The sequence below is a fragment of the Podarcis vaucheri genome, assembly GCF_965113315.1.
Source record: "Podarcis vaucheri genome assembly, chromosome: 3".
Classification (NCBI taxonomy): Eukaryota; Metazoa; Chordata; class Lepidosauria; order Squamata; family Lacertidae; genus Podarcis; species Podarcis vaucheri.
In genome coordinates this window covers 6,864,319-6,889,964 of record NC_138761.1, presented here as the reverse complement: position 1 = coordinate 6,889,964, position 25,646 = coordinate 6,864,319, and the positions used below count along the sequence as shown (strand labels likewise).

The 25,646-nt window shown below is 46.4% G+C and overlaps 1 protein-coding gene and 1 long non-coding RNA gene across 4 annotated transcripts in view; one reads left to right on the top strand and one right to left on the bottom strand.

Annotated features, from left to right (window-relative positions):
• LOC309529640 overlaps positions 1-25,646 on the top strand; it is a 350,951-nt gene that overhangs the window by 10,152 nt on the left and 315,153 nt on the right. The window lies entirely within an intron of this gene.
• NEIL2 (nei like DNA glycosylase 2) lies at positions 12,478-22,126 on the bottom strand. 3 transcript variants are annotated; one of them, XM_082217852.1, is made up of 5 exons: positions 22,034-22,126; positions 20,038-20,177; positions 17,537-17,892; positions 16,216-16,412; positions 12,478-13,297 (listed from the first exon to the last, which is right to left on the bottom strand). In XM_082217852.1, exons 2-5 carry the CDS (start codon positions 20,173-20,175, stop codon positions 12,978-12,980), a joined length of 1,011 nt encoding a protein of 336 aa, XP_082073978.1. In that variant the 5' UTR covers positions 20,176-20,177; positions 22,034-22,126; the 3' UTR covers positions 12,478-12,977. The 3 variants fall into 3 exon arrangements, with proteins under 3 accessions (XP_082073978.1, XP_082073976.1, XP_082073977.1); XM_082217850.1 differs by having other exon boundaries at positions 21,941-22,096; XM_082217851.1 differs by having other exon boundaries at positions 20,038-20,223; positions 22,034-22,096.

The window sequence follows — 25,646 nt, the reverse complement described above, 5'->3', positions numbered from 1 at the left end:
ATTGGGAAAGTTCGGATGTATGGCAACGTGATGGGAAAAGCAGTTCCAAATCACTATTTCCGGGTTAGGTTTCTGCCCAAAAAACACCTCAGCAATTTGGGTTTGTTTCCCTCCAAAAAGCTTAACAATCTTGGTGGTTTTTAAGCAGGTGTCAGGAATTTTACTTCTTGAAATATGGCAACCCTAGGGGGATGTCCCCTTCAAATATTTGATTGGAGGCCCCTAGGAGTTGGCTCCTATCTTGATGGCCTTGCAGCAGATTCGCTGGTGGCCCACTGTAATGTGGAGCTAACCCATAGCTTTCAACTTACAGATTTGAAAACAAGGGACCAGCAGCCTCGAAAATAAGGGATCAGCAGCCAAAATAAGGGATTTTCCCAGCACAGTATGTTCAACTTCTGAGCCCCTCCGAGCCAAAGGCAGAAAGCCCAGCCAGCAGCCAAATGAAGCCTCAAGCGGTGGTTCCCACAGCGCAGCAACCCGGCAAAGGGGGTCTTTTTCATAGTCTTTTTCATAGTCTCCCCCCCAAAAAAAATTTATTGTTTTTTTCACAAAAATTTAAACACAGAGATGAATAGACAAACAAACATAAATCATAACCTTATTAAAACTAATGTAATTAACATTGTTAAGTGACTTCCTCGTATCCCCCGGTTAGATTTCAGTGTATCTCATTATAACGGTTTTCCAAATCGATATTCTTATAAAATTAACTTAATCACTTAACATCTTTCTTTCTTTCCAGTTCAGCATTAAACATATTAATTCATCACTTTACATATTTAAATCCTGAGCCTATCCAGTATTTGCAAGCTTTTTCTAATTAATTTAACTTAACCTATTTAACTAAGTAGTCATTAAATTTCGTCCATTCTTCCTGGTACTAGATGGTTCATAATATTAACAGAACCACCTTTGCCATAGGGATCTGGGGAGGACCCCAAGATCTCCTGCAATGATTTTGCAAGGGTTTTTTTTTTTGCAGATAAAGTCACTCAGATTCGGAAAGAGGGAGCAGGGCCACGGCCAGAGAGTACTGGAGTACTGCCTAGTCAAGTTGCATGGGATCAATTGCAAACTGTTACCTCCGAGGATGTGGACAGGCTGCTTGGACGAGTGAAGCCAACCACCTATCTCCTTGATCCTTGCCCATCCTGGCTCATAAAAACAAGCCAGGCAAGGCTGGGCAATGGGCTTTGTGGGGTAGTGAATGCTTCCTCTGTGAGTCTTCCCAGTCACCTTTATTAAACCAGTTCTTAACAAAGCCATTTTTGGACCTGGCCATCATGGCCAACTATTGCCCAGACTCAAATCTTCCGTTCCAGGGCCAGGTGATTGCGCAGGTGATCGCTGGCTGAGAGAAAGGAGTCTTGTTGTCTTGGCAGCCCAGGACCTCAAGCACATTGCCCAGGCTTGTGCCTTGGGGTGGTCACATCAGTGCAGCTAATGCAACAGTTTCACTTCACCCCCAGTGGCATACTCCATTGTCTCTCGGATGCCAACAACAGTAGAAGAAGAAGAGTTTGGATTTGATATCCCGCCTTTCATTCCCTTTAAGGAGTCTCAAAGCGGCTAACATTCTCCTTTCCCTTCCTCCCCCACAACAAACACTCTGTTAGGTGAGTGGGGCTGAGAGACTTCAAAGAAGTGTGACTGGCCCAAGGTCACCCAGCAGCTGCATGTGGAGGAGCGGAGACGCGAACCTGGTTCCCCAGATTACAAGTCTACCGCTCTTAACCACTACACCACACTGGCTGGGGTTGATGGGAGTTGCAACCCATTTTCCATTTAAGGGGAGGTTGCTATGGTTCTTCCTGGAGGATTAACACCAGCCAGCACTGCAGGAACAGTTGGCTATGCTCAATCCCCTCTTAGCCAACAGATAATGGGGAAAGGATCCCTCTTCCTTAGAGTCCTGCACTTTAGACACACATTTTCTTATTCACTGCCTACTGGACCTGCTGGGTCACATTTTTTTTGCACCATAGATAAATGCTTGCAAGCTTGCAACACCCCGGTTTCAACAGAATTACTTTAATTTACCTCTTCTAATCGCCAAAGTAGGTTGCGAGTTTTCTGCCTGCAAAGCAGCCTGGCCTCTTCGTATTTAACAGATATTATTATTATTATTATTATTATTATTATTATTATTATTAAATAAAAAAAATAGTTTACACAACAGGATTGTTAAGAACTGAAGCTACAACTCTGAGGAGTCGAGTTAAAGTTCTGTTCTACGACAAGAGCATATTTGGTCGCTGCAACTAACTTTTACTCATAGTGTTCCTGTTGATATTAACGGCCCTAAGATAATTGTTCCTGTTAACGTCAATTAGTCTGCTCTGACAAAAAGTTAAGGGCAACCTTCAGGCTTCAGAGAGAGCACAGAACAAGTTGTTCAGTTCCAGGGAGTTTCCTAAATTTCAAACTTGCTGAGCTCCTCTTGCAGATAAAAAGATTATGCAAGCATCTTTCGAAAACCTTTCTCTTCTTTTTTTTAAGATTGGAGTCTCAAGACCACCATTTGGGGATTTTTTCTTTTTTAAAAAACAGGGAATATGCCCTCAAGACAGAGAAAAACTAGAACCCTGGCAACAAAAGAGAGCACGAACAAATTGTTCCTGCTTTTGACATTTTGCAGGTGTTTAGTGATAAGCATCTGCCCCGCAGGGCGCATTACAACCAAGAACTAAACACAGGTTGTGTTCTTAGGAGCAGTGATATTTTTCCAGAAAGTGCCAGAGCTCACTGGGAACTTCTCCTTCGTTCTCTTAGAATGGTAATGGTGCCCACCTGAGAGGGTCAGCTCCAGCTAAAGGAAGAGCTGTCCAGAAGTGAACATAATGTTGCATACCACCTCAGTCTCCCAAGTGGTGCAAGATTCTAGGGCAGTGGTGGCGAACCTTTTTGAGATCGAATGCCCAAACTGCAACCCAAAACCCACTTATTTATCATAGCGTTGTTGAGCGTTTTGGAGAGGATTGACCAAAGTTGTTGACCTTTTTGAGGAGCAACGCACAAATGAAACACCTGATTGGCGGGCCCGCATCTCAACCAAACACCACTGCGGGCAGAGCACAATCAAGGAAGCGATACCAACTCAAAGCTGTGTCGGAGACTCTATATAATAATAATTTATTATTTATACCCCGCCCATCTGGCTGGGTTTCCCCAGCCACTCTGGGTGGCTTCCAACAGCATATTAAAATACAATAGTCTATTAAACATTAAAAACTTTCCTAAGCAGGGCTGCCTTCAGATCTCTTCTAAAAGTCTGGTAGTTGTTTTTCTCTTTGACATCTGGTGGGAGGACATTCCACAGGGCAGGTGCCACTACCGAGAAGGCCCTCTGCCTGGTTCCCTGTAACTTGGCTTCTCGCAGCGAGGGAACCGCCAGAAGGCCCTCAGAGCTGGACCTCAGTGTCCGGGCAGAACTCTAGGGGGCGTTTGACCAATGGTGTGTGTGCCAACAGAGAGGGCTCTGAGTGCCCACTCTGGCACGCTTGCCATAGCTTTACCACCAGTGTTCTAGAGGTTCCAGGTGCTCAGCTGGAGTCCTTGTTACCTTTTGGAAATGGGGCACAGCAGAGACAGTAGGATCTTTATGACATAAGGTAAAGGTAACAGACCGCAACATATTAAAAACATGATAAAAGATCAAACATTAAAAACTTCCCTGAACAGGGCTGCTTTCAGATGTCTTCTAAAAGTCAAATAGTTGTTGTAGTAGTTATGCTTCTCTCTCCCGCCCCCCTATCTTGCAGAGGAACTCATCTGACTAGTTCCACCAGCAAAATTCTCCATTAGATTTTAACCCCTACTGCATTGGAAAGGGACTCAGGGTGCTGTAGCTCTGGAGTAGGGAAGGATTTTCAGCCCCATTCATAGCTGTCAACCATCCCTTATTTGGCGGGAAACTCCCTTATCCCAGCGCCGTGTCCCACTGCTGTCCCTTATTGATGATGTCCCTTAAATTTCCCGGGTTTCATGCTCACCCGGCTCAGGAGGGAAGCAGCGGATTGGGGTCCTCCGCCGCGTGAGAGAGCGTCCGCACGAGATGCCTCGTCTCCGTCTCTCCCTTTCCCCCCTCAGGTGAGGAGATGGGTGGCGGTGGGCAGGCAGGCAGCCCCTCTCTTGCGAGACTTGCACGCAGAAGGGCGTAGCTTCAGTGGCCGCTGCCGTGCCACAACAACCTCATGCTGGGCTCGTGGGCGGCATGGGCGAGAGTCTCCCTCCCTCCCTCTCTCTCCGGCGGGGAAGGGCCGAGCAGGGCAACCCCGACTGCTGCTTAGCATCCCCTCCAACTAGTGCAGCATCTTAATGTAGTGATTTCCCCCTCTGCATCCCTTTCATAACTCTGTTTTTATAAATCATTTGTCCATCCATAGTTCAAATTTTTACTACAAGTTTTCTGTCAATCCTACCGATGTATGTAACTCTTTACAATAGCTTTTCAAATAAATTATAAACTTTCCCCATTCTTTATTAAAGAGGTCCTCTTCCTGGTTTCTAATTCTGCCTTTAAGCTTTGCCATCTCGACGTCGTTCATCAGTTTTGTCTGCCCCTCTTCTTTGGTTGGAGTTGTAGACCCTTAGGATCATCTAGTCCAGGGGTCTGCAACCCGCGGCTCCGGAGCCGCATGTGGCTCTTTTACACCTTTGCTGTGGCTCCTGGGCGGATACTAGCAAGGGGAGGAGGCGCATTGTGCGCCCCGACACTCCCCACTGTGGCAGGCGCTGTACTGGCTGTGACGTCGCATGGGGGCGGTGCATGCGTTAGTCACGCACCGTCCCGACGTCACCTTCCCGCCCGCCCGCTACATTGTAAGGGGCATGTACACTGGTCACTGCATTGAAAGGGGGCATGTACGCTGGTCACTGTTTCGAAGGGGAGTGAAGAACACACACACAAAAAAGGGTAACTTGTTAATTTAACGTTTATTTCTATGAGGAGGAGTAATTCTGAGGGGTCAAACGAAGAAATAATAATAATAAGTGACAAAAAAGTTATTTTTATAATGACGAGTTTTGCGGCTCCCAGGTTTTTTTTCCTTCGGAAAAGGGTCCAAGTGGCACTTTTTGTCTTAAAGGTTGCAGACCCCTGATCTAGTCCAACCCCCTGCATAACAGTCAGTCGCAGCAAAAGCAGAATGGCTCCATCAGTGCCGGATTTATGTATAAGTCAAGCAAAATCCCTTATTTTGGCTGCTGATCCCTTATTTTCAGGGCTGCTGGTCCCTTATTTTCAATTCTGTAAGTTGACAGCTATGACCCCATTCCTTCCTGAGCAACTTTCCGAGGGCGGCATGCCAGCGGCAGTTGGCATCAGAGGCCAAGCCAAATGGAACAATAAGCGCAGCTTTTTAGCTTTGCGCAGGTGGTTGGTTGCTACACATGTTCAATTTCAAACACCCCTCCCTGTTCTTTGCATAGGTGAGCAGGAGGACAGTGCCAGCCACACCCGCCTGTGGTGTGGGGCAGAGCAAGTGTGTGGCACAGCTTGCACAGCAAACTTTTGGGTAGCGAAAGAGAAGCACAAGCAAATTTTGGAAGACTTCCTGATGATGCACAATTTGGCAGATCCCATTTATTGATTGATTTCGTTAAGAATCTAACCGCGAGCTAAAAAATAAATAAATAGAATGCATAAAGACATTTTAAAAGGTAAACAACAAGAACCATATGATCTGTTCTCCAATAATAATAATAATAATAATAATAATAATAATAATAATAATAATAATAATACATTAATTATACCCCAACCATCTGGTTGGTACTGAAGTCTCTTATCGAATATAACTGTAGAAAGGACTTTATGATATGAAAATAGAAGCGATGCATGTACTTCCGTAACTCAAGAAAATATTTAATAAAAACAATTGGGAAAAACAACAATATGATCTGTCATTGATGCTTTAGATGAGATTCCTGCAGACTGGGGTCCCTTCCAGCTTTACCATTCTATGTTTCTATGATTCTATATGACAGCAAAATATAATTAAGATTACAGAACTATGTAACATATATGTAGATGGATGAACTTATTGTTTCCCTCAAATAGACATTGATGCATGACTCACGATGGTTTCAATAAATACGTTCATCAAATTTGTCCATGCGTAATCTTCCTCCAAAAGCAATCCGTTCACCGGTTGCAAGAATTCCCATGTCATCTATCCATCAATCAAAAGAGATCATCTTTTTGTCCTTCCAATGTATCAGTATCAATCGTTTTGCAGATGTACAGGGTGTGTAGACTGCTTATAAACTACAAAACTCTCTTAAGTGGTCTGTGTCATCCATTCTTGGCTTTGCAAAGTCCTAGGTAGATCTCGTTGCTCCCTGCTCTGCCTAGGCTGAACAGGACATCTTGAGCTCTCTCGCACACACAAACCCAACCACGTTCTTCTTTTAAGAACAAAGTTTGACAAACCCAAGCCCTTGGTTTTTTTCCAGGTAGCTCAAGCCTTCAGCATTTCCTTGCATTCTGATACAATCACAAAATCCCAATTCTTCAAACCATTCGTTCTGCTCCATACATCACGAGGTCTTCCTTCTTCTGTTACACAGAAGACAGTCCATAGACATTGGCCGGCTCTTAGGAATTTGGTGGCATATATATATATATGTGTGTGTGTATATATATATATATATATATGCAGGTTTTGGTGTCTTCGGGTGTCTTCCCGTGTAAGAGTCGGGGTGTCTGGGCGACGTTTCGACGAGGTCTCACTCGTCATCTTCAGGCTGGTGCTTTCGGCTTCTTGTTACTGGAACAGAGCAGAATCTGGTGTTTGAGTTCCTATAAATACTGTTGAGGGGTGTGGTGTATAGCCTCCAACGTTCTGGGCAGAGAGGAAGTTCCTAGATTAGTGTGCCTTTTCTTCTTTTGTTCCTTAATTACTTGAGGGATATCTTGAGTGATTTCATGAGTGATATTCTGAATACCACTGGGTGGGTCATTAAGTGTAGATTAGTTGCTAAAGCTTTCGTGTCTTGACCTCTTGAGCTTGTGAAGAGTTTTTCTGAGAAGATGGCTGTGCTGCATTTAGTTGTGCTCTGGCTTGGCTTCGTGTATAGGGGCGAGCTGTGGTTTTGTGCCTTGTGCCAGCCAGATCTGTGTAGGGATTGCAGGGGGGTGCAGCATCCGGAGGTGCCACTATAGTTTGGCTACTGGATGGAGTCTGTAATATGTCTGTGGAGAGGGTCTGGGTTTGGGTCTGGTGTGGTTGATTGGTGACGGCGTTCTGTGTGCCTCTGGTTCTGGTGTCGGTTTTTGTGGGGAGGGCTAATTTCCAGATGTCTGGCAGGCGGGACGTGTCGTCACGCTTGTTCATGTTGTGAGGGTGTTTCTCTATCTCGATGGCTTCCATGATTATTCTCTTGTGGTGATGTTCCATGTTAAAGAGCAATTTGGAATCTGCAAAATTAATTTCGTGTCCTGTTTCTTTCATGTGTTGGAAAAGAGAGGAAGTTTTTTCTTCTTTTTTGACGGCATTCTTGTGTTCTGCGATACGTGCATTTATTCGTCTGTTTGTTTGTCCAATGTACGTGGCTGGGCAGACTTTGCAGGGTATTTCATAGACCCCTTGGTTTTCCAGCTGGATTTTGTCTTTTGGGTTTCTGAGGATATTGGCTATTTTTTGGTTGGTGCAGAAGGCTGTTTTGATATTGTGTTTATGGAGGATTTTGCTGATTTTGTCTGTAGTGCCCTTGATATAAGGAAGGAGGGCCATGCCATTGTTTTCTTCTGTGTCTTGGTTTTTGGGGGGTGTTTCTTTTTGGATTAGCTTCGTAACCCTGTTTTTCTGGTATCCATTGGCGATTAACACATTTGAGAGATTCTGTAACTCAGTTGTCAAGTGGTCTTTGTCAGCCAGGCGTTTGGTTCTGGAGATGAGAGTCTTGGCTACGGAGTTTATTTGTGCAGGGTGGTGGTGTGATTGTGCATGTAAGTAGCGGTTGGTGTGTGTTTTTTTCCGGTAGATAGTGTGTCCTAGGGAGCCATCAGGTTTTTTGTAGATTAGGACGTCAAGAAAGGGGAGTTGGTTGTTGTCTTCTATTTCCATAGTGAATTGTATTTTGGGGTGTAGGCTGTTGAGATGTGTGAGGAAGCTATCTAGTTTTTCTTTCCCGTGTGGCCAAATTACAAAGGTGTCGTCAACATATCTGAGCCAAAGTTTGGGTTTGTGTTCTGACTTGTCTAAAGCATTGGTTTCAAAGTGTTCCATGTACAAATTTGCGATGACCGGTGAGAGGGGTGATCCCATAGGTGCTCCTTCTATCTGTTTGTATCTTTGTCCATTGTGGATGAAGTACGTGTTGGTTAGGCAGTGGTTGGTCAGGTCCAGGATGTATTTGGGGGGGTTGTATTTGTTTTGAATGGCTGTCAAGGCTTCATTAATGGGCACTTGAGTGAAGAGAGATACAACATCGAAGCTCACAAGTAGGTCATCGGGATGTAGGTATTGCTTCTTTATTGTTTCTATGAACTGGAAGGAGTTAGTAACGTGTGAAGCGATGGATTCTGCATAGGGCTGAAGTTGCTTAGCGAGAAATTTAGCGAGATTTTGTAGAGGTGAGCCTATGGAGCTGACTATTGGTCTGAGTGGTGTTCCTTCTTTGTGTATCTTGGGGAGACCGTAGAGTTTGGGGCATCTGGATGATTTTTCTCTGGGGATGATTCTTAGCTGGATTTCTTCACTGATAGGAGAGGCTTTTATTTTGGATTTGGTGGTTTTTTCCAGATAGGTGGTGGGATCTGTTTTTATAGGTTGGTAGGTAGGGTCTTGGAGTAGATTTGATAGTTTTGCTTGGTAGTCCGATGTGTTCATCACAACAGTGGCGTTGCCTTTGTCTGCTGGGAGAATGATTATGTTGTTGTCTTTCCTCAGGTTGGTGAGTGCTTTCTGTTCTTCTTTGTGTAAATTGCTTCTGGGTGGTTTGCTGGAGCAGAGGATGTTGGTGACTTCAAGTCTGATTTTATTGGCTTCATCTGGGTCGATTTTGGTCAGGCTAGCTTCGACTCCGCATATGATGTTTTCCGTGGGGATGCGTCTCGGGGTGACTGCAAAGTTGAAACCTTTGGAGAGTACTTTGGTTTCAGTTGGGGTGAGGATCCTGTCTGATATGTTATGTACTGTTTGTTTCATGGGTTGTTGTGGAGGGTGGCTGGGCTTCTGGCGTTTCTCTAGTTTGTAGAGTTTGTTGGTGTGTCTGTCTGTCTTATGTGAGGTCTCAGTTTCAGCTCTCCAGACGGCTAGTTGTTTGCATTTGTCCCAGAGTGCAGGGTGGATTTTGTTACATAGTTTGAGGTGAAGAGTGAGCAGATCTTTGTTGGTTTGGTTTAGTAGGTATCTTTTCTTATGTATTTCGTTTCTGATTAGGGATAGTTCAGTTCGTTTCAGGATCCTTTCGGTAGCTGGGGTTTTAGAGTGGAATTTAAGTTGGAAGCATGTGGGAGTTAAGTTGTTGTCTCGGCAGTTGCGTAGGAACAGGAGATCACATAAGATGGTGGCTCTTCGGATTTCTAGTTTCTCGTAGGTTCTTGTCAGCTGGAAGGTTTCCTCCCCGTAGAGGTGAGATATTTGCTTTCGTAGATTTTCACGGGTACAGGAATGCAGGTTTTGGTGTCTTCGGGTGTCTTCCCGTGTAAGAGTCGGGGTGTCTGGGCGACGTTTCGACGAGGTCTCACTCGTCATCTTCAGGCTGGTGCTTTCGGCTTCTTGTTACTGGAACAGAGCAGAATCTGGTGTTTGAGTTCCTATAAATACTGTTGAGGGGTGTGGTGTATAGCCTCCAACGTTCTGGGCAGAGAGGAAGTTCCTAGATTAGTGTGCCTTTTCTTCTTTTGTTCCTTAATTACTTGAGGGATATCTTGAGTGATTTCATGAGTGATATTCTGAATACCACTGGGTGGGTCATTAAGTGTAGATTAGTTGCTAAAGCTTTCGTGTCTTGACCTCTTGAGCTTGTGAAGAGTTTTTCTGAGAAGATGGCTGTGCTGCATTTAGTTGTGCTCTGGCTTGGCTTCGTGTATAGGGGCGAGCTGTGGTTTTGTGCCTTGTGCCAGCCAGATCTGTGTAGGGATTGCAGGGGGGTGCAGCATCCGGAGGTGCCACTATAGTTTGGCTACTGGATGGAGTCTGTAATATGTCTGTGGAGAGGGTCTGGGTTTGGGTCTGGTGTGGTTGATTGGTGACGGCGTTCTGTGTGCCTCTGGTTCTGGTGTCGGTTTTTGTGGGGAGGGCTAATTTCCAGATGTCTGGCAGGCGGGACGTGTCGTCACGCTTGTTCATGTTGTGAGGGTGTTTCTCTATCTCGATGGCTTCCATGATTATTCTCTTGTGGTGATGTTCCATGTTAAAGAGCAATTTGGAATCTGCAAAATTAATTTCGTGTCCTGTTTCTTTCATGTGTTGGAAAAGAGAGGAAGTTTTTTCTTCTTTTTTGACGGCATTCTTGTGTTCTGCGATACGTGCATTTATTCGTCTGTTTGTTTGTCCAATGTACGTGGCTGGGCAGACTTTGCAGGGTATTTCATAGACCCCTTGGTTTTCCAGCTGGATTTTGTCTTTTGGGTTTCTGAGGATATTGGCTATTTTTTGGTTGGTGCAGAAGGCTGTTTTGATATTGTGTTTATGGAGGATTTTGCTGATTTTGTCTGTAGTGCCCTTGATATAAGGAAGGAGGGCCATGCCATTGTTTTCTTCTGTGTCTTGGTTTTTGGGGGGTGTTTCTTTTTGGATTAGCTTCGTAACCCTGTTTTTCTGGTATCCATTGGCGATTAACACATTTGAGAGATACACGGGAAGACACGGGAAGACACCCGAAGACACCAAAACCTGCATTCCTGTACCCGTGAAAATCTACGAAAGCAAATATATATATATATATATATATATGGATTTCTAACCATGTTTCTTCCTCCTCCCCACTTTTTATCCATTTTGGGGTATTTGTGTGAGAGAGAGCGAGGTGCAAATGTGTATTATTATTATTATTGTCATTCCTCGGTTACAGATGCTTCAGGTTGCGTGTTTCGGGTTGCACACTGCGCCAAACCCAAAAGTACCGGAGTGGGTTACTTCCGGGTTTCGGCGCTCGCGCATGCGCTGGACCACTAAATTGTGCTTTGTTCATGCGCAGAAGCGCCGAATCACAACCTGCGCTTTTGCAGATGCGGCGCTGCAGGTTGCGGACGCTGTGGATTGTGAACATGCATCCCACACGGATCAAGTTTGCAACCTGAGCGTCCACTATATTGTTATTTATTAAATCTGTAGCCCCCCCGACAAACCCGCAGGTCTCAGGGCGGCTCACGGGACAAAATCGCAATACAGTGGTGCCCCGCAAGACGAATGCCTCGCAAGACGGAAAACCCACTAGACGAAAGGGTTTTCCGTTATGGAGGTGCTTCGCAAAACGAATTTCCTATGGGCTTGCTTCTCAAGACGAAAATGTCTTGCGAGTTCCTGCGGGGTTTTTTTTCTTCCCCCTCCCTTTTTCCCAAGCCGCTAAGCCGCTTAACAGCTGATCCGCTAAGCCGCTTATCAGCTGATCCGCTAAGCCGCTTAACAGCTGATCTGCTAAGCCGCTTATCAGCTGATCCGCTAAGCCGCTAAACCGCTTATCAGCTGATCCGCTAAACCCGCTAATAGCGCTAATCCGCTAATCCTCTAATGGGCTTGCTTCGCAAGACGAAAAAAACGCAAGATGAAGAGACTCGCGGAACGGATTCTTTTGGTTTTGCGAGGCACCACTGTATAGAAATGCCAAATGCACAGTCCAAATAAAAACAAGAACCACCCAATTATTCCCCCATCCCCGACACATTTTAAAAGGGCATTGAATGTCAGTCAACCAAAGGCCTGGTTAAAGAGGAACGTCTCTCCCCCCCCCCCGCCCCGGCCCTTAAAGGTGTATAATGAAGGCGCCAGGCAAACATCCTTGGGGAGAGCATCCCACAAATGGTTAGCCACATATAAGTGCATTGCAGGGGGTTGAATGATCCTTGGTGTCCCTTCCAACTCTACAATTCTCTGTTTCTACAATTTTGTTCTGTGAGACCAGCATGCCCACCCACACGAAATGTCTCCCTCCCTTCTCCTAGGGTTTCGTTTGGTCTGCTGATTGAGGATGAGGAATAAGGTTGTCTCTGCACTGTGAACTCGCATCAGGGCATATTATTATTATCATCATTATTAAAAAATAATAATATGTCAAGGAGATAATTGCACAACTTTTAGAAGACATCTGAAGGCAGCCTTGTATCAGGAGGTTTTCAAAGTCGGCCAAAGTGGTGGGGTATAATAATAATAATAATAATAATTTTTAAAAATGCCACTTGAAAGGCCATAGCTTCCCCTCAAACGAGCCTGAGAATTGCAGTCTGCTCACTTGCAGTGAAACTCTTTTAACACAGAGCCTTAGTCACAGCCCCCTGACCCTTGGAAGAAACACGCACAAGAAACATTTCTGTCAAGGAACGAATAAAACTTTAATACAGAAACCAGGAACTTCTCAACATCTATATGGGGCTCTCATTCTCCAAAGAGGCAGAATGCTAAACCTCTGCTATCTATTGCAACAGCCTTGGCTGCTATACTAACTGAAAAATCTGTCTTTCATACTGAGAAACTCAAAGTTCAACAGCTGTCTCCGTTTTTGTTAGTCCAACATCTTTCATTTAACTGTGGTCCTGCTCACGCTTAACGTGGCCCAAGGCCACATTTCAAACAACAACAACACCCCACCATCACCCAAGCAAGGACTGGGGACGTGAATGCCACAATAAGATGAGGACTAGTCGCTTGGTAAGTACTCGTCAGTATTAAAACCAGGGTGGAAATGGTTATGGTTTGGGTGGCTTCTCAATAGCAATCGTGGGCATGTGCCTGCCCACCTCGCACTGTTCTCTCTTCAAATTTTAGCATCCTAGCACAATCCAACCGGGGGCAGACAGGCTTAACCCTTCAACTGCCGCGAGTAGAAAGGTCCTCATCCTCTTCCTGACCAACTTGAGGCTGGCACTGGGGACACCACCAGGTAAGTCTTCTCAGTCCATCTGGGGGACCAAAGGATTCTTTCCTCACCTGGTGTCCTTCAGGGCATCTCTCTTTCTGGTAGATCTGCCAATGTTGCCTCCCTCTCTGCTGCTTGTTGATGAACCACTCCGAGGTGAAGCGAACAGCATGGTCAAGAAGGGACCTGAGTTCCGGAAGTGGCAGGAGGGATCCGAGGGAGAGTGGATGGATCTTCGCTAGGTACAGGGCCTCGTTCTTAATGATATTCCCTGGGATGAAATGTTTAAAACAGGGCATTTAACAACATCAAAACTTGCTAAAATGTATAGGACAAGATCTAGTGAGTGTTGGAAATGTAAAGAAAAGGAAGGTATCTTTTACCATATGTGGTGGACTTGTAAAGAGGTAAAGGTTTTCTGGGAAATGATATACAGTGGTACCTCGGGTTACAGACACTTCAGGTTACAGACTCCGCTAACCCAGAAATAGTACCTTGGGTTAAGAACTTTGCTTCAGGATGAGAACAGAAATCGCGCAGCAGCAGCAGCGGGAGGTCTCATTAGCTAAAGTGGTACCTCAGGTTAAGAACAGTTTCAGGTTAAGAACAGACATCCAGAATGAATTATAGGTGAAACTCGGAAAATTAGAATATCGTGGAAAAGTTCATTTATTTCAGTAATTCAGTGAAGCGCAGTGGACCAACACCAGCTGATTACATGGCTCCCCAAATCAACACAGACTGTGGAAACTTCACACTGGACTTCAAGCATCTGGCATTGTGTGCCTCCCCATTCTTCCTCCAGATTCTGGGTCCTTGGTTTTCAAATGAAATGCAAAAGCTGCTCTCATCAGAAAAGAGATTTGGGGAGCCATGTCATCAGCTGGTGTTGGCCGATTGTGCTTCATTAAGTCCAGGGTCAACACAGCCGCCTACCAGGAGATTTTGGAGCACTTCACGCTTCCTTCTGCAGACGAGCTTTATGGGGATGCTGACTTCATTTTCCAGCAGGACTTTGGCACTTGCCCACACTGCCAAAAGTACCAAAACCTGGTTCAATGCCCATGGGATTACTGTGCTTGATTGTCCAGCAAACTTGCCTGACCTGAACGCCATAGAGAATCTATGGGGCATTGCCAGGAGAAAGATGAAAGACATGAGACCGAGCAATGCAGAAGAGCTGAAGGCTGCTATTGAAGCATCCTGGTCTTCCATAACATCTCAGCAGTGCCACAGGCTGATAGCATCCATGCCACGCCGCATTGAGGCAGTAATTGATGCAAAAGGGGCCCAAACCAAGTACTGAGTACATATGCATGCTTCTACTTCTCAGAAGTCCAATATTGCTCTATTTGCAGTCCTTGTTTTACTGATTTCATTTAATATTCTAATTTTCTGAGATTGTTAATTTGGGGTTTTCATCAGCTGTAACAAATAAAGGCTTGACATATCTCACTTTGCATGTCATGAGTCTATTTCATATATAAGTTTCCCCTAAGCTGAATTACTGAAATAAATGAACTTTTCCACAATATTCTAATTTTCCGAGTTTCACCTGTAAGTTCTTAACCTGAGGTACCACTATATAATGAGTGAAATAAAATGTTTAAAAACACTTTTGTTAAAAAAAAACCAGAAGCCTTTTTACTGGGTATAGTAGGCAAAGAGATACAAAAAAAGACACTCCTTCAGGTATACTGGGCCAAGGTCATTTAGGGATTTTAAGGTCAGCACCAACACTTTGAATTGTGTTCGGAAATGTACTGGAAGCCAGTGTAGATCTTTCAAGACTGGTGTTATATGGTCTCAGCAGCCACTCCCAGTCACCAGTCTGGCTGGCTCCGTATTCTGGATTAGTTGTAGTTTCCAGGTAGCCTTCAAAGGTAGCCCCACATAGAGTGCATTGCAGTAGTCCAAGTGGGAGATAACTAGAGCATGCACCACTCTGGTGAGACAGTCTGTGGGCAGTTAGGGTCTCAGCCTGCATACCAGATGGAGCTGGTAAACAGCTGCCCTGGACACAGAATTGACCTGCGCCTCCATGGACAGCTGTGAGTCCAAAATGACTCCCAGGCTGCGCACCTGGTCCTTCAGGGGCACAGTTACCCCATTCAGGACCAGGGAGTCCATCACACCCACCCGCCTCCTTGCCCCCCCAAAACAGTACTTCTGTCTTGTCAGGATTCTACCTCAATCCATTAGCCGCCATCCATCCTCCAACCGCCTCCATCTCACACAGGACCTTCACCACCATTCTTAACCTGAAACTGTTCTTAACCTGAGGTACCACTTTAGCTAAAGGGGCCTCCCGCTGCCGCCGTGGTGCCGGAGCACGATTTCTGTTCTCATCCTGAAGCAAAGTTCTTAACCCGAGGTACTATTTCTGGGTTAGCGGAGTCTGTAACCTGAAGCGTCTATAATGTGAAGCATCTGTAACCCCAGGTACCAATGTACATTTTTTTATTGCTTTCATTTTATGGATCAATGGTCTCCTTAGATAGTAAAATTCATGTCAAATTGTTTTAGGGGTTGTTTTTAACAGTCTGGAATGGATTAATCCATTTTGCCTTACTTTCTATGGGAAAGCACGCCTTGGTTTCAGAATGCTTTGGTTTTGGAACGGACTTCTGGAACGGATTACGTTTGAGAACCAAGGTACCACTGTACTGGGAAGAAAATTAAGAGATCATAGAATCATAGAGTCATAGAGTTGGAAGAGACCACAAGGGCCATCGAGTCCAACCCCCTGCCAAGCAGGAAACACCATCAGAGCACTCCTGACATATGGTTGTCAAGCCTCTGCTTAAAGACCTCCAAAGTAGGAGACTCCACCACACTCCTTGGCAGCAAATTCCACTGTCAAACAGCTCTTACTGTCAGGAAGTTCTTCCTAATGTTTAGGTGGAATCGTCTTTCTTGTATTTTGGATCCATTGCTCCGTGTCCGCTTCTCCGGAGCAGCAGAAAACAACCTTTCTCCCTCCTCTATGTGACATCCTTTTATATATTTGAACATGGCTATCATATCACCCCTTAACCTCCTCTTCTCCAGGCTAAACATGCCCAGCTCCCTTAGCCGTTCCTCATAAGGCATCGTTTCCAGGCCTTTGACCATTTTGGTTGCCCTCCTCTGGACACGTTCCAGTTTGTCAGTGTCCTGTGCAGTGATACTGCACAACCCGATACATACCAAGCCCTGAGAAATATCTTTGGTCCAGGAGGGTGTGGCACACAGGTACAGCTTTGCACAGGGCCCCTAAAGCACGTTCCTGATCAAACTGCAAGCTCAGGATGTCAGTAGCCGGCTCAGCGGTAGGAGAAGAACAGCTATGGATCCGGCAGTTATAAAAGACGAGAAAGCCCCCTCCATCAAAATGCAGAACGAGCCTGAAAGTCGAACAAAGAATATCTTATTATCTTAGAATAGGGGTGGAGAAACATTTTGGTCTCTATGATCCAGAGTCTTATTGTGATCCGGCCAAATCTGAGAAGCAGGGACCACCTGCATGTCAATCAATTGGTGTCAGATGATTGACAGGTGGGTGGCTCCACTCATCTTTCCAAATCCCACGTGCAGCATCTCCAAGTATTAGGCAGACATTGGGCTGTTGGTAGTCCCTCTACTGTTTGCAAAGGGATTTTAAGACAATTCACCCTGCTCTGCTGTCTGCGTCAAAGGGGACCTGTCTGGAACCCCTTTGCAAAAGCACTCTTTGAAGCAATGTGCTCAGCAATGTTTAGAAAAGGGCTTTGCAAGACTGCAGACTGAATCATCCTCCCCTCAACTCCACCCCGCCCAGCCAATGTTTGAAAGAGGTGGGAAGACTGCTTCCAAGGGCCTTCAGAGGTTCAAAACAGAGCCCAGGGACTCTTAAAGAGCTCCACAAAAGCGCTCTTTGAAGCAGCTGCACAGGAGAGAGGACTCTCCTGCAACAGGAGAGAGGACTCTCCTGCAACAGGAGAGAGGACACACTGTACAGACTCCTCTGAATCTGGCCCACCTACTTGCTTAAATTAGAAGTCCAAGCCAGATGGGGCGGATTTTGGTAATATGGCACCCTGAGCAAGGGGGAAATTTTGTGCCCCCATACCTAAATATTTCCTATTTACACAATAATTCTTTTTGGTAAAGTTACATTTTTGTGGATCTTCTCAGTAGGTACTCATATAAATGTTGTTGTTGTTGTTGTTGTTGTTCTGTGCCATCTTAGCACGGGGAACTGCCTGCACAACCCTAAATCTGGCCCTGACCCAGCCAATCAGCTGGTGGGTGGCTGGACGTGTTTTTGCAAAACGATTAGCCCGTGAACCAAAGGTTCTGCACCTCTGGTTTAGAAAAAGTATAAACTGCTGCCTTGGTCTATTTGCCAGTGCTTGAAATCCATGTCACTGTAGGCTAACTCTTGGATTAGGACTTATGACAGTTTTTGCTCACAACTCTGCAAACAGGAAGCTGCCTGGGCTGATTTTTCCGTAGCATCTGCACAGCGTAGGACTTATCAAATTCGTACCTGGGAACCGGATCTTTCCAGTCCCCTCTTTTATTAGCCTTGTTGGCCCTTGCAAACTCATTGGCACGGACGCTCCCATACAGCCAAAAGTGGAATCGTAGCCATTTCCAAAGGGGTCCGGCAGCGTCGTCCATAAATGACGGCAAGTCAGCTTCATGCTCCTCCTGCAGGGGGCACCGCGGACCCCCAGAATCGGCCTTGCCTCCTTCCCAACTCTGGAGAATGGGACTGCCTCTGCCACGGCCCATCCTTTGGCTGCTTGACCTGGGTTCGGAAGGTTCTGTAGACGAGTCCTCGCTGCTGGGCGCTGCTTCCTGAACTCCACCAAAAGCCAGGAACAAATTCTTCCCATGGACCTGAAAAAAATCGGGGATATCAGAAGGCATCATTTTCTGCGTTTTCTGTTTCACACTGTATTCATCATAGAGATGTAAAATTTCAGAAGCTGCGCCTTGGTTTTCAAAAGTTTTGGAAGTCAAACGGACTTCCGGAACAGATTACTGTATTTTGCGCCCCATAAGACGCTCCGGCCCATAAGACGCACCTAGTTTTTTTGGGGGGAAATAAAGGAAAAAAAAATTATTTCCCCCCCCAGGTGCGGGGCTGGAAGAACCAGGTCGGGGAACAGTGGGAAGGCACGCTCTGCCTCCCCGCTGTCCCCCGAGCTTGTGGGGCTGGCGATGGGGAGAAGTGCACCAGTCCCGGGACGGCAGGCAGCTCTGTGCCGCCATCCCGAGCGGGGCGGGACTTAGCGCCCCGCTCGGGATGGCGGCGTAGACCTGCCTGCTGTCCCGGGACGGCAGGCAGCTCTGTGCCGCCATCCCGAGAGGGGCGGGACTTAGCGCCCCGCTCGGGATGGCGGAGTAGACCTGCCTGCAGTCCCGGGACGGCAGGCAGCTCTGTGCCGCCATCCAAAGGGGGCGGGACTTAGCGCCCCGCTCGGGATGGCGGCGCAGAGCTGCGCTGGTCCCAGGACCGCAGGCAGCTCTGCACGGCCACCGGGAGCGAGGCAGAGCTTCTCCCCCGGCTCCCGGTGGCCGGGCAGAGCTGCGCTCATCCCAGGACTGCAGGCAGCTCTGCACGGCCACCGGGAGCGGGGCGGAGCTTCTCCCCCGGCTCCCGGTGGCCGGGCAGAGCTGCGCTGGTCCCGGGACTGCAGGCAGCTCTGCGCAACCCTCGGAGCCAGTCTCCCGAGGGTTGCACAGAGCTTCCTGAAGCCTGAAGAGCGAGAGGGGTCGGTGCGCACTGATGCCTCTCGCTCTCCAGGCTTCAGCGAAAGCCTGCATTCGCCCCATAAGACGCAGGCACATTTCCCCTTCATTTTTGGAGGGGGAAAAGTGCATCTTATGGGGCGAAAAATACGGTAAGTTTGGCGCTTTTGTTTTTCCTTTTTTTTTTTTTTTTTTAAGAAGAGTTTGGATTTGATATCCCGCCTTTCACTCCCCTTCAGGAGTCTCAAAGCGGCTAACAATCTCCTTTCCCTTCCTCCCCCACAACAAACACTCTGTGAGGTGAGTGGGGCTGAGAGACTTCACAGAAGTGTGACTGGCCCAAGGTCACCCAGCAGCTGCATGTGGAGGAGCGGAGACGCGAACCCGGTTACCCAGATTACGTGACTACCGCTCTTAACCACTACACCACACTGGCTCTCTTTGTTTTTGCTATTTATTTTGCGTTTTTGTTTCCGAGGCCTTTTCGGTTCATTTGCAACTGTGTGGATGATGATTTTTATCATCTACAATACTGCCTTATTTATTTTATAGTACAGTACATTGATTATTGCTTTCATTTTATGGATCAATTTAGGTAAAAAAAAGGTAAGGTAAAGGACCCCTGGACGGTTAAGTCCAGTCAAAGGTTTGCAGCGCTCAACTTGCTTTCAGGCCGGGGAGCCGGCGTTTGTTATGTTGAAATTCTTAATAAAAATTATTTTTTTAAAAAAAGAAAGGGGGGAAAATAATAATATTGCTGTAAGTTGGTGGGCACTAGACTTGATCTAAATTTCTGGAATCAAGTGGGTGCTAGAATTTAATTAATGCTTGGAGTATTAAAACTAGGTTGGCACACCCAATGTGTTTTTAAGCTGTTGGGCACGTCAACAGAGACTAAAGATAAGTTTCTTTGACATTGGTATTGGGTGTTTCTAAATCCTCTGAAATTAGCATGTACTGTATTAAGTTTTAATTAGGCCAAGCTCAAGATGATGCTTTGAGTGATGTAAAGGTAAAGGGACCCCTGACCATTAGGTCCAGTCCTGGCCAACTCTGGCGAACCAGAGCAGCGCACGGAAACGCCGTTCACCTTCCCGCCGGAAGTGCTTTAGGTTGTGCTTCAGGTTGAGCGTTGTGCTTCAGGTTGAGCGTTTTCAGGTTACGGTCTGCGGCGACCCGGGTTGCGTTCCTTTCAGGTTGCGAACGGGCCTCCGGAACGGACCCCGTTCACATCCAGAGGTACCACTGTACACAAGGTATTTGGGGGAGCCAAATGGGTGCGAGACTCACCTGAGTGTCCAGCAGCACCAGCCCCTTCAGATCATCCGGGTTCATCTGCTTCGTTCTTCCCCCTACTTTGGTCACGGCCTCCCCCACAAATGGGGAGCACTGAAGCTGGAATCTCTTCACAGTCGGGCCCTCGGGCATCGCTGCAGGAGAGGGATAAATTTGGGGGCAGCAGCCGAGTTCCTGAAGCTGAAAGGGGCCAAGTTAAGCACTCAAAGACACGGCTCTTGTGCAATGGACTTTCCACCAACAGGGCCAACTCCAAGCCTGTACTTTTTCAGCAAAATTTTTCAGTAGGGGGCCAGTCCACTGTCCCTCAGACCTTGTGGGGGGCCGGACTATTTTTTTTTTGGGGGGGAGGAATGAATGGATTCCTATCCCCCACAAATAACCCAGAGATGCATTTTAAATAAAAGTACAAATTCTACTCATGTAAAACACCAGGCAGGCCCCACAAGTAACCCAGAGATGCATTTTAAATAAAGGGGCACATTCTACTCATGTAAAAACACGCTGATTCCCGGACTGTCTGCGAGCCGGACTGAGAAGGCAATTGGGCCAGATCTGGCCCCCGGGCCTTAGTTTGCCTACCCATGATGTACAGGCACAAAAAATTGTGGAATATAAAGAATAATAGAATCGCAGAATCATAGAGTTAGAAGGGGACCATGGGTCATCTAGTCCAACCCCCTGCAATGCAGGAATCTCAACTAAAGCGTCCATGACAGATGGCCATCCAACCTCTGTTTAAAAACTTGCAAGGAAAAAGAGTCCACAACCTCCCGAGAGAGACAATTCCACTGCTGAACAGCTCTTGCCCTCAGAAAGTTCTTTCTGACGTTTAGTCGGAATATCCCTTCTTGTAACTTCAATCTATTGGTTCGGGTCCTACCCTCCAGAGCAGGCGAAAGCAAACTGGATCCATCCTCCATATGAAAGCTGTTTAGATCAGGGATAGGCAACACTCTGACAGGTGCAAACTGTTTCACATTTGCAAGAAATTGCCTTTTGGTGCAACAGCGCCTACACTTTGGAACTCCTTGCTGATTGATAACAGGCAGGTGGCTTCACTGTACTCTGTTCAGCACTTGTTAAAACCATTTTGGTTTCCAGAAGACTACCCAGGTACAGTGGTACCTCCTGTTAAGTATTTAATTCGTTCTGGAGGTCCGTACTTAACCTGAAACTGTTCTTAACCTGAGGCACCACTTTAGCTAATGGGGCTTCTTGCTGTTGCCGCGCCGCCAGAGCACTATTTCTGTTCTCATCCTGCAGCAAAGTTCTTAACCCGAAGCACTATTTCTGGGTTAGCGGAGTGTGTAACCTGAAGCGTATGTAACCTGAAGTGTATGTAACTTGAGGTACCACTGGATCTGGAATGTTGATGTGGTGTCTCAATCTGCTTTAAGTTTATCACTTTTTAAACGTTGATTTTAACCATTTCATTCTTTTTGCAACTGACACTCTGACAGGTGCAACCTGTTTCACATTTGCAAGAAATCTACCTTTTGGTGCAGCAGCGCCTACACTTTTGTTGTTGAGTTTTTTTAAAAAAACAATTAAACGGTGAAGCTGGTGCGGCTGACATATTCCTGTATTGCAGGAGGTTGGACTATAAATAATCCTCAGGGTCGCTTCTAACATTGCAATTCTATGATCTTATCATCTCCTCCGATTTCGCAATCAAGCTCTGGCATGGATACTACGTCCGGAAAGCGTCCACGTCCAACACGTGTACGTGTTCACATCCCTCTACGATTGCAGAGGTCAGGTAGCACCCCCACCCCCCGCGAACACAATGCTTTGCCGAAGGAAGCCGTGCACACGTGTACCCCGCGTGTCAGAGCCGCCACGCGCATAAGCGGGAAGCAACTGAACGTGTGAACGCTCCGTGTGCTCAGCCAACCTGGTTTTTCTCTGGCTCTCTCTCTTTTTTTAGGCTTCTGCGCTCTGATCATGGGATTTTTTTGGGGGGGGGGGAGGAATCCGGACTCGATACCTTTCCAGGGATGCGAAACTAACTTTCTCAAAGCAGCTGCTCCGGCAGACCCACTCAGCAGAGCACCGAACTGCGAGTCTCCGGAGCAATCGATGTCAGAGCGCCCCGCCCTCCCACACCTCTTTTGGGCTACGCTCTTTCCTTGCAGCTGTTCATGGTGATGTCTCTCTGAGTACCTGATTTATCCCAAAATGCCACCTAGAGGTCAGGACAAGTCCCTTCAGGGTTGTTGTCCTCTTGGTTGTTTTTTTAAAAAACCACTTTAGTACTTACCTTGCCAACAAAGGTCCGTATAGTTAAAGCTATGGTTTTCCCAGTAGTGATGTATGGAAGTGAGAGCTGGACCATAAAGAAGGCTGATTGCCGAAGAACTGATGCTTTTGAATTCTGGTGCTGGAGGAGACTCTTGAGAGACCCATGGACTGCAAGAAGATCAAACCTCTCCATTCTGAAGGAAATCAGCCCTGAGTACTCACTGGAAGGACAGATCGTGAAGCTGAGGCTCCAATACTTTGGCCACCTCATGAGAAGAGAAGACTCCCTGGAAAAGACCCTGATATTGGGAAAGATGGAGGGCACAAGGAGAAGGGGATGACAGAGGACGAGATGGTGGGACAGTGTTCTCGAAGCCACCAGCATGAGTTTGACCAAACTGCGGGAGGCAGTGGAAGACAGGAGGGCCTGGCGTGCTCTGGTCCATGGGGTCACGAAGAGTCGGACACGACTAAATGACTAAACAACAACACTTTTGCACTTTGGGCTTTGTGCCTCTGAGCACGCAGAGAGCGTCGTTGTCCCCACGTGGGAGAAAGGTGCTTTTAAAAATAACCAAGGTCCAAGGGATTCTGAGCATGTGCAAATTGCTTTTATTTTTTTAAGGAAAAGAACTTTTAAGGGAATGTGATGAGAGAGGGTTTTCTGAACATGTGCAGAGTGCAAAACAACCAAAACTGCCCACCCCTTTTGTCTGCCTTCCTATCCTTTACAACCTCCTGTTCTGGAAGTTTTGCCCAGACCCTAAAACTTTGTCCCTTGGAGAATGTACGATTCATGTCCCCTCCGGCTCACCTGCTCGCCACAAGCTCACCTTCTGAATTCCTTCAACTGTTTCATTTCTAAAACAGGAATAGGGGAACCTCAAACCTGGTGGCCAAATGTGGCCCCTGCCTCCCTTCTATCTGGCCCTCGGGACGTTCCCCTAGCTATACACCCTTCCCAAGCCGCAGCCCTCATTGGGCTTGCCCATTCCCTCCTCAAATTCTGTTGTGACCAGCTGGAATGTAGCCTATTGCACAAAGTGAAGTTGAAGATGTTGCCCCGCCCACTTTGCATATAGGCCCCGCCCACCACTGTCCTGCGACCCCTGGTTAGTTTCCAGGAGGGAATCCGGCCCCTGAGCTAATCCCACCACTTTTCATGAATGAGATCGTGCAAAATAGCCAGCATGAATTGTATGATGAGAGCGAATGTGGCGTAGTAGGTTGAGACCTGGGAGATACTGGTTCAAATCCTCACACAGCCATGAAGCTCACTGGGTGAGCTTAGGCCACTCGCTGTTGCTCAGCGTAACCTCACTGGGTTGTTATGAGGATAAAATGAGGGATGGAAAGCCATACAGATGTCAAAGAGAACAACAACTACCAGACTTTTAGAAGAAATCTGTAGGCAGCCCTGTTTAGGGAAGCTTTTAATGTTTGATGCATTACTGTATTTTAATATTTTGTTGGAAGCTGCCCAGAGTGGCTGGGGAAGACCAGCCAGATGGGCGGGGTATAAATAATAAATTATTATTACTATTACTATTACTACATAGTATGCTACCTTGAGCTCATTGACTGAGAGGTGGGTTGTAAATGCGATAAATTAAATAATGGGGGTGTGGTGTGGTGTGAGGGGAGAGACTCCACCAGGCAAGGCCCCCTTCCAGCTGCCATGCCCCACTATCTACTTCTCAATGGGTATTGTATTGCATAGCTGTCTATAGTGGTGCCTCGCAAGACGAAAAGAATCCGTTCTGTGATTCTCTTCGTCTAGCGGTTTTTTCGTCTTGCAAAGCAAGCCCATTGACGGATTAGCGGATTAGCGCTACTAGCGCTACTAGCGGCTTATCGGCTTATCGGATCAGCTGATAAGCAGCTTAGCGGTTTAGAAAAGGGGGGGGGACCCGCAGGAACTCGCAAGACATTTTCGTCCATAGGAGATTCATTTTGCGAAGCACCTCCAAAACGGAAAACTCTTTCGTCTAGCGAGTTTTCCGTCTTGCGAGGCATTCGTCTTGTGGGGCACCACTGTACTTACAGATTTGAAAATAAGGGATCAGCAGCCAAAATAAGGGATTTCCTGGGCACAGGTATGTTCAACTTCTGAGCCCCTCTGAGCCAAAGGCAGAAAGCTCAGCCAGCAACCAAACGAAGCCTCATCAATAAGGGACAGCAGTGGGACATGGTGCTGGGATAAGGCACTGTCCCGCCAAATAAGGGACGCTTGACAGCTATGTTGTATTGTTTTATGTACTGTGGCTTGCCGTTGTTTTACTGATTATAGTTTAGATATTATTGTAACTGTTGAGTGGATTTCTGTTTAACTTTTGTATGTCGATATTATTATTTTATACTATTCTAATGATTGTTGAATGTTACTTTTTTGATGGAGGTTGCCTACTTCAAAGTTATGTTTCATTATCACATTTTTGTATTGCATTAGATGTACATTTTTTGTTTCTTCAACTTGTAAACCGCCTTGAGTATTGTAAGATAGAAAGGCGGTATACAAATTAAAAATGATGATGATGATATGAATCATGCAAAACAACATAAATGATGCACCTATGCTGAACTTCCGTAACTCACCCAGAGTTCAGCTTCTCTTGGTGCAAAATTTGAGTTTTCAACCTGCAAAATGTTTGAAACCATATCAGATCCTGCTTCACATTGCAAACGTGCTCGCAGTTGCAGTATGTACTAGCGAGTTTTGTTGCCTTCTAGTATGCGTGTGCATGCGTAGAACTCCGGATTTTTGGCACCCTCATTGCTGCAGCGAAGAGATTTTGAGAAGCGAAAGGACAAAGAAGAAAGACGTTCTCGATTTGGAAATGAATGCCTGTCCATTTATTTCCGTTCATTCTAACAGGTGAAGTCAGTATGCAGATCGGTAGTCATATTGCATCATAATACAGAGAGAGATATTCACACGTATATATTATAACTTTAAATAATCTTAATCTTGTTCGGGCTCCTGCCTCGCCATCGACCATTCAAACAAGCATCTTCTTGGAACAGCACCTTTCCACAGACTCTTATCATGCTAAAAATACATGGATTGTTTTATTATTATTATTAAAGAAATGGTATGAACGTCACTTAAGGTTACAAACCAGTTTATAGGCCCAAAGATGCTGGTCATTTGCCCTCGCCTAACCATCCAGGGCTGCCAACTAGGGCGAACTACGTTCAAAGAAGTTCAACTTGTAGTTCAAAGTAGTTCAACTTGGAGGTGGTCAACCTGTTTCTGGACTCCAGCACTTCCACCTGCAGGTGGGGCTCACATATTCAATTGCTTCAAACTCCCTGCACGTAGAAAACTAGCAAGTCAGGGAGAAACATTCCCCTCCAGC

Bases quoted from the DNA above. Each gene is read 5' to 3' on its own strand.
- NEIL2 (XM_082217850.1), bottom strand. From the start codon at position 21,992: ATGATCAGAGCGCAGAAGCCTAAAAAAAGAGAGAGAGCCAGAGAAAAA. The intron at 16,413-17,536 runs GTACGAATTTGA...TTCGACTTTCAG, and splicing joins TGGAAAGATCCGGTTCCCAG to GCTCGTTCTGCATTTTGATG. The intron at 13,298-16,215 runs GTATGTATCGGG...ATTTCATCCCAG, and splicing joins AAGATATTTCTCAGGGCTTG to GGAATATCATTAAGAACGAG.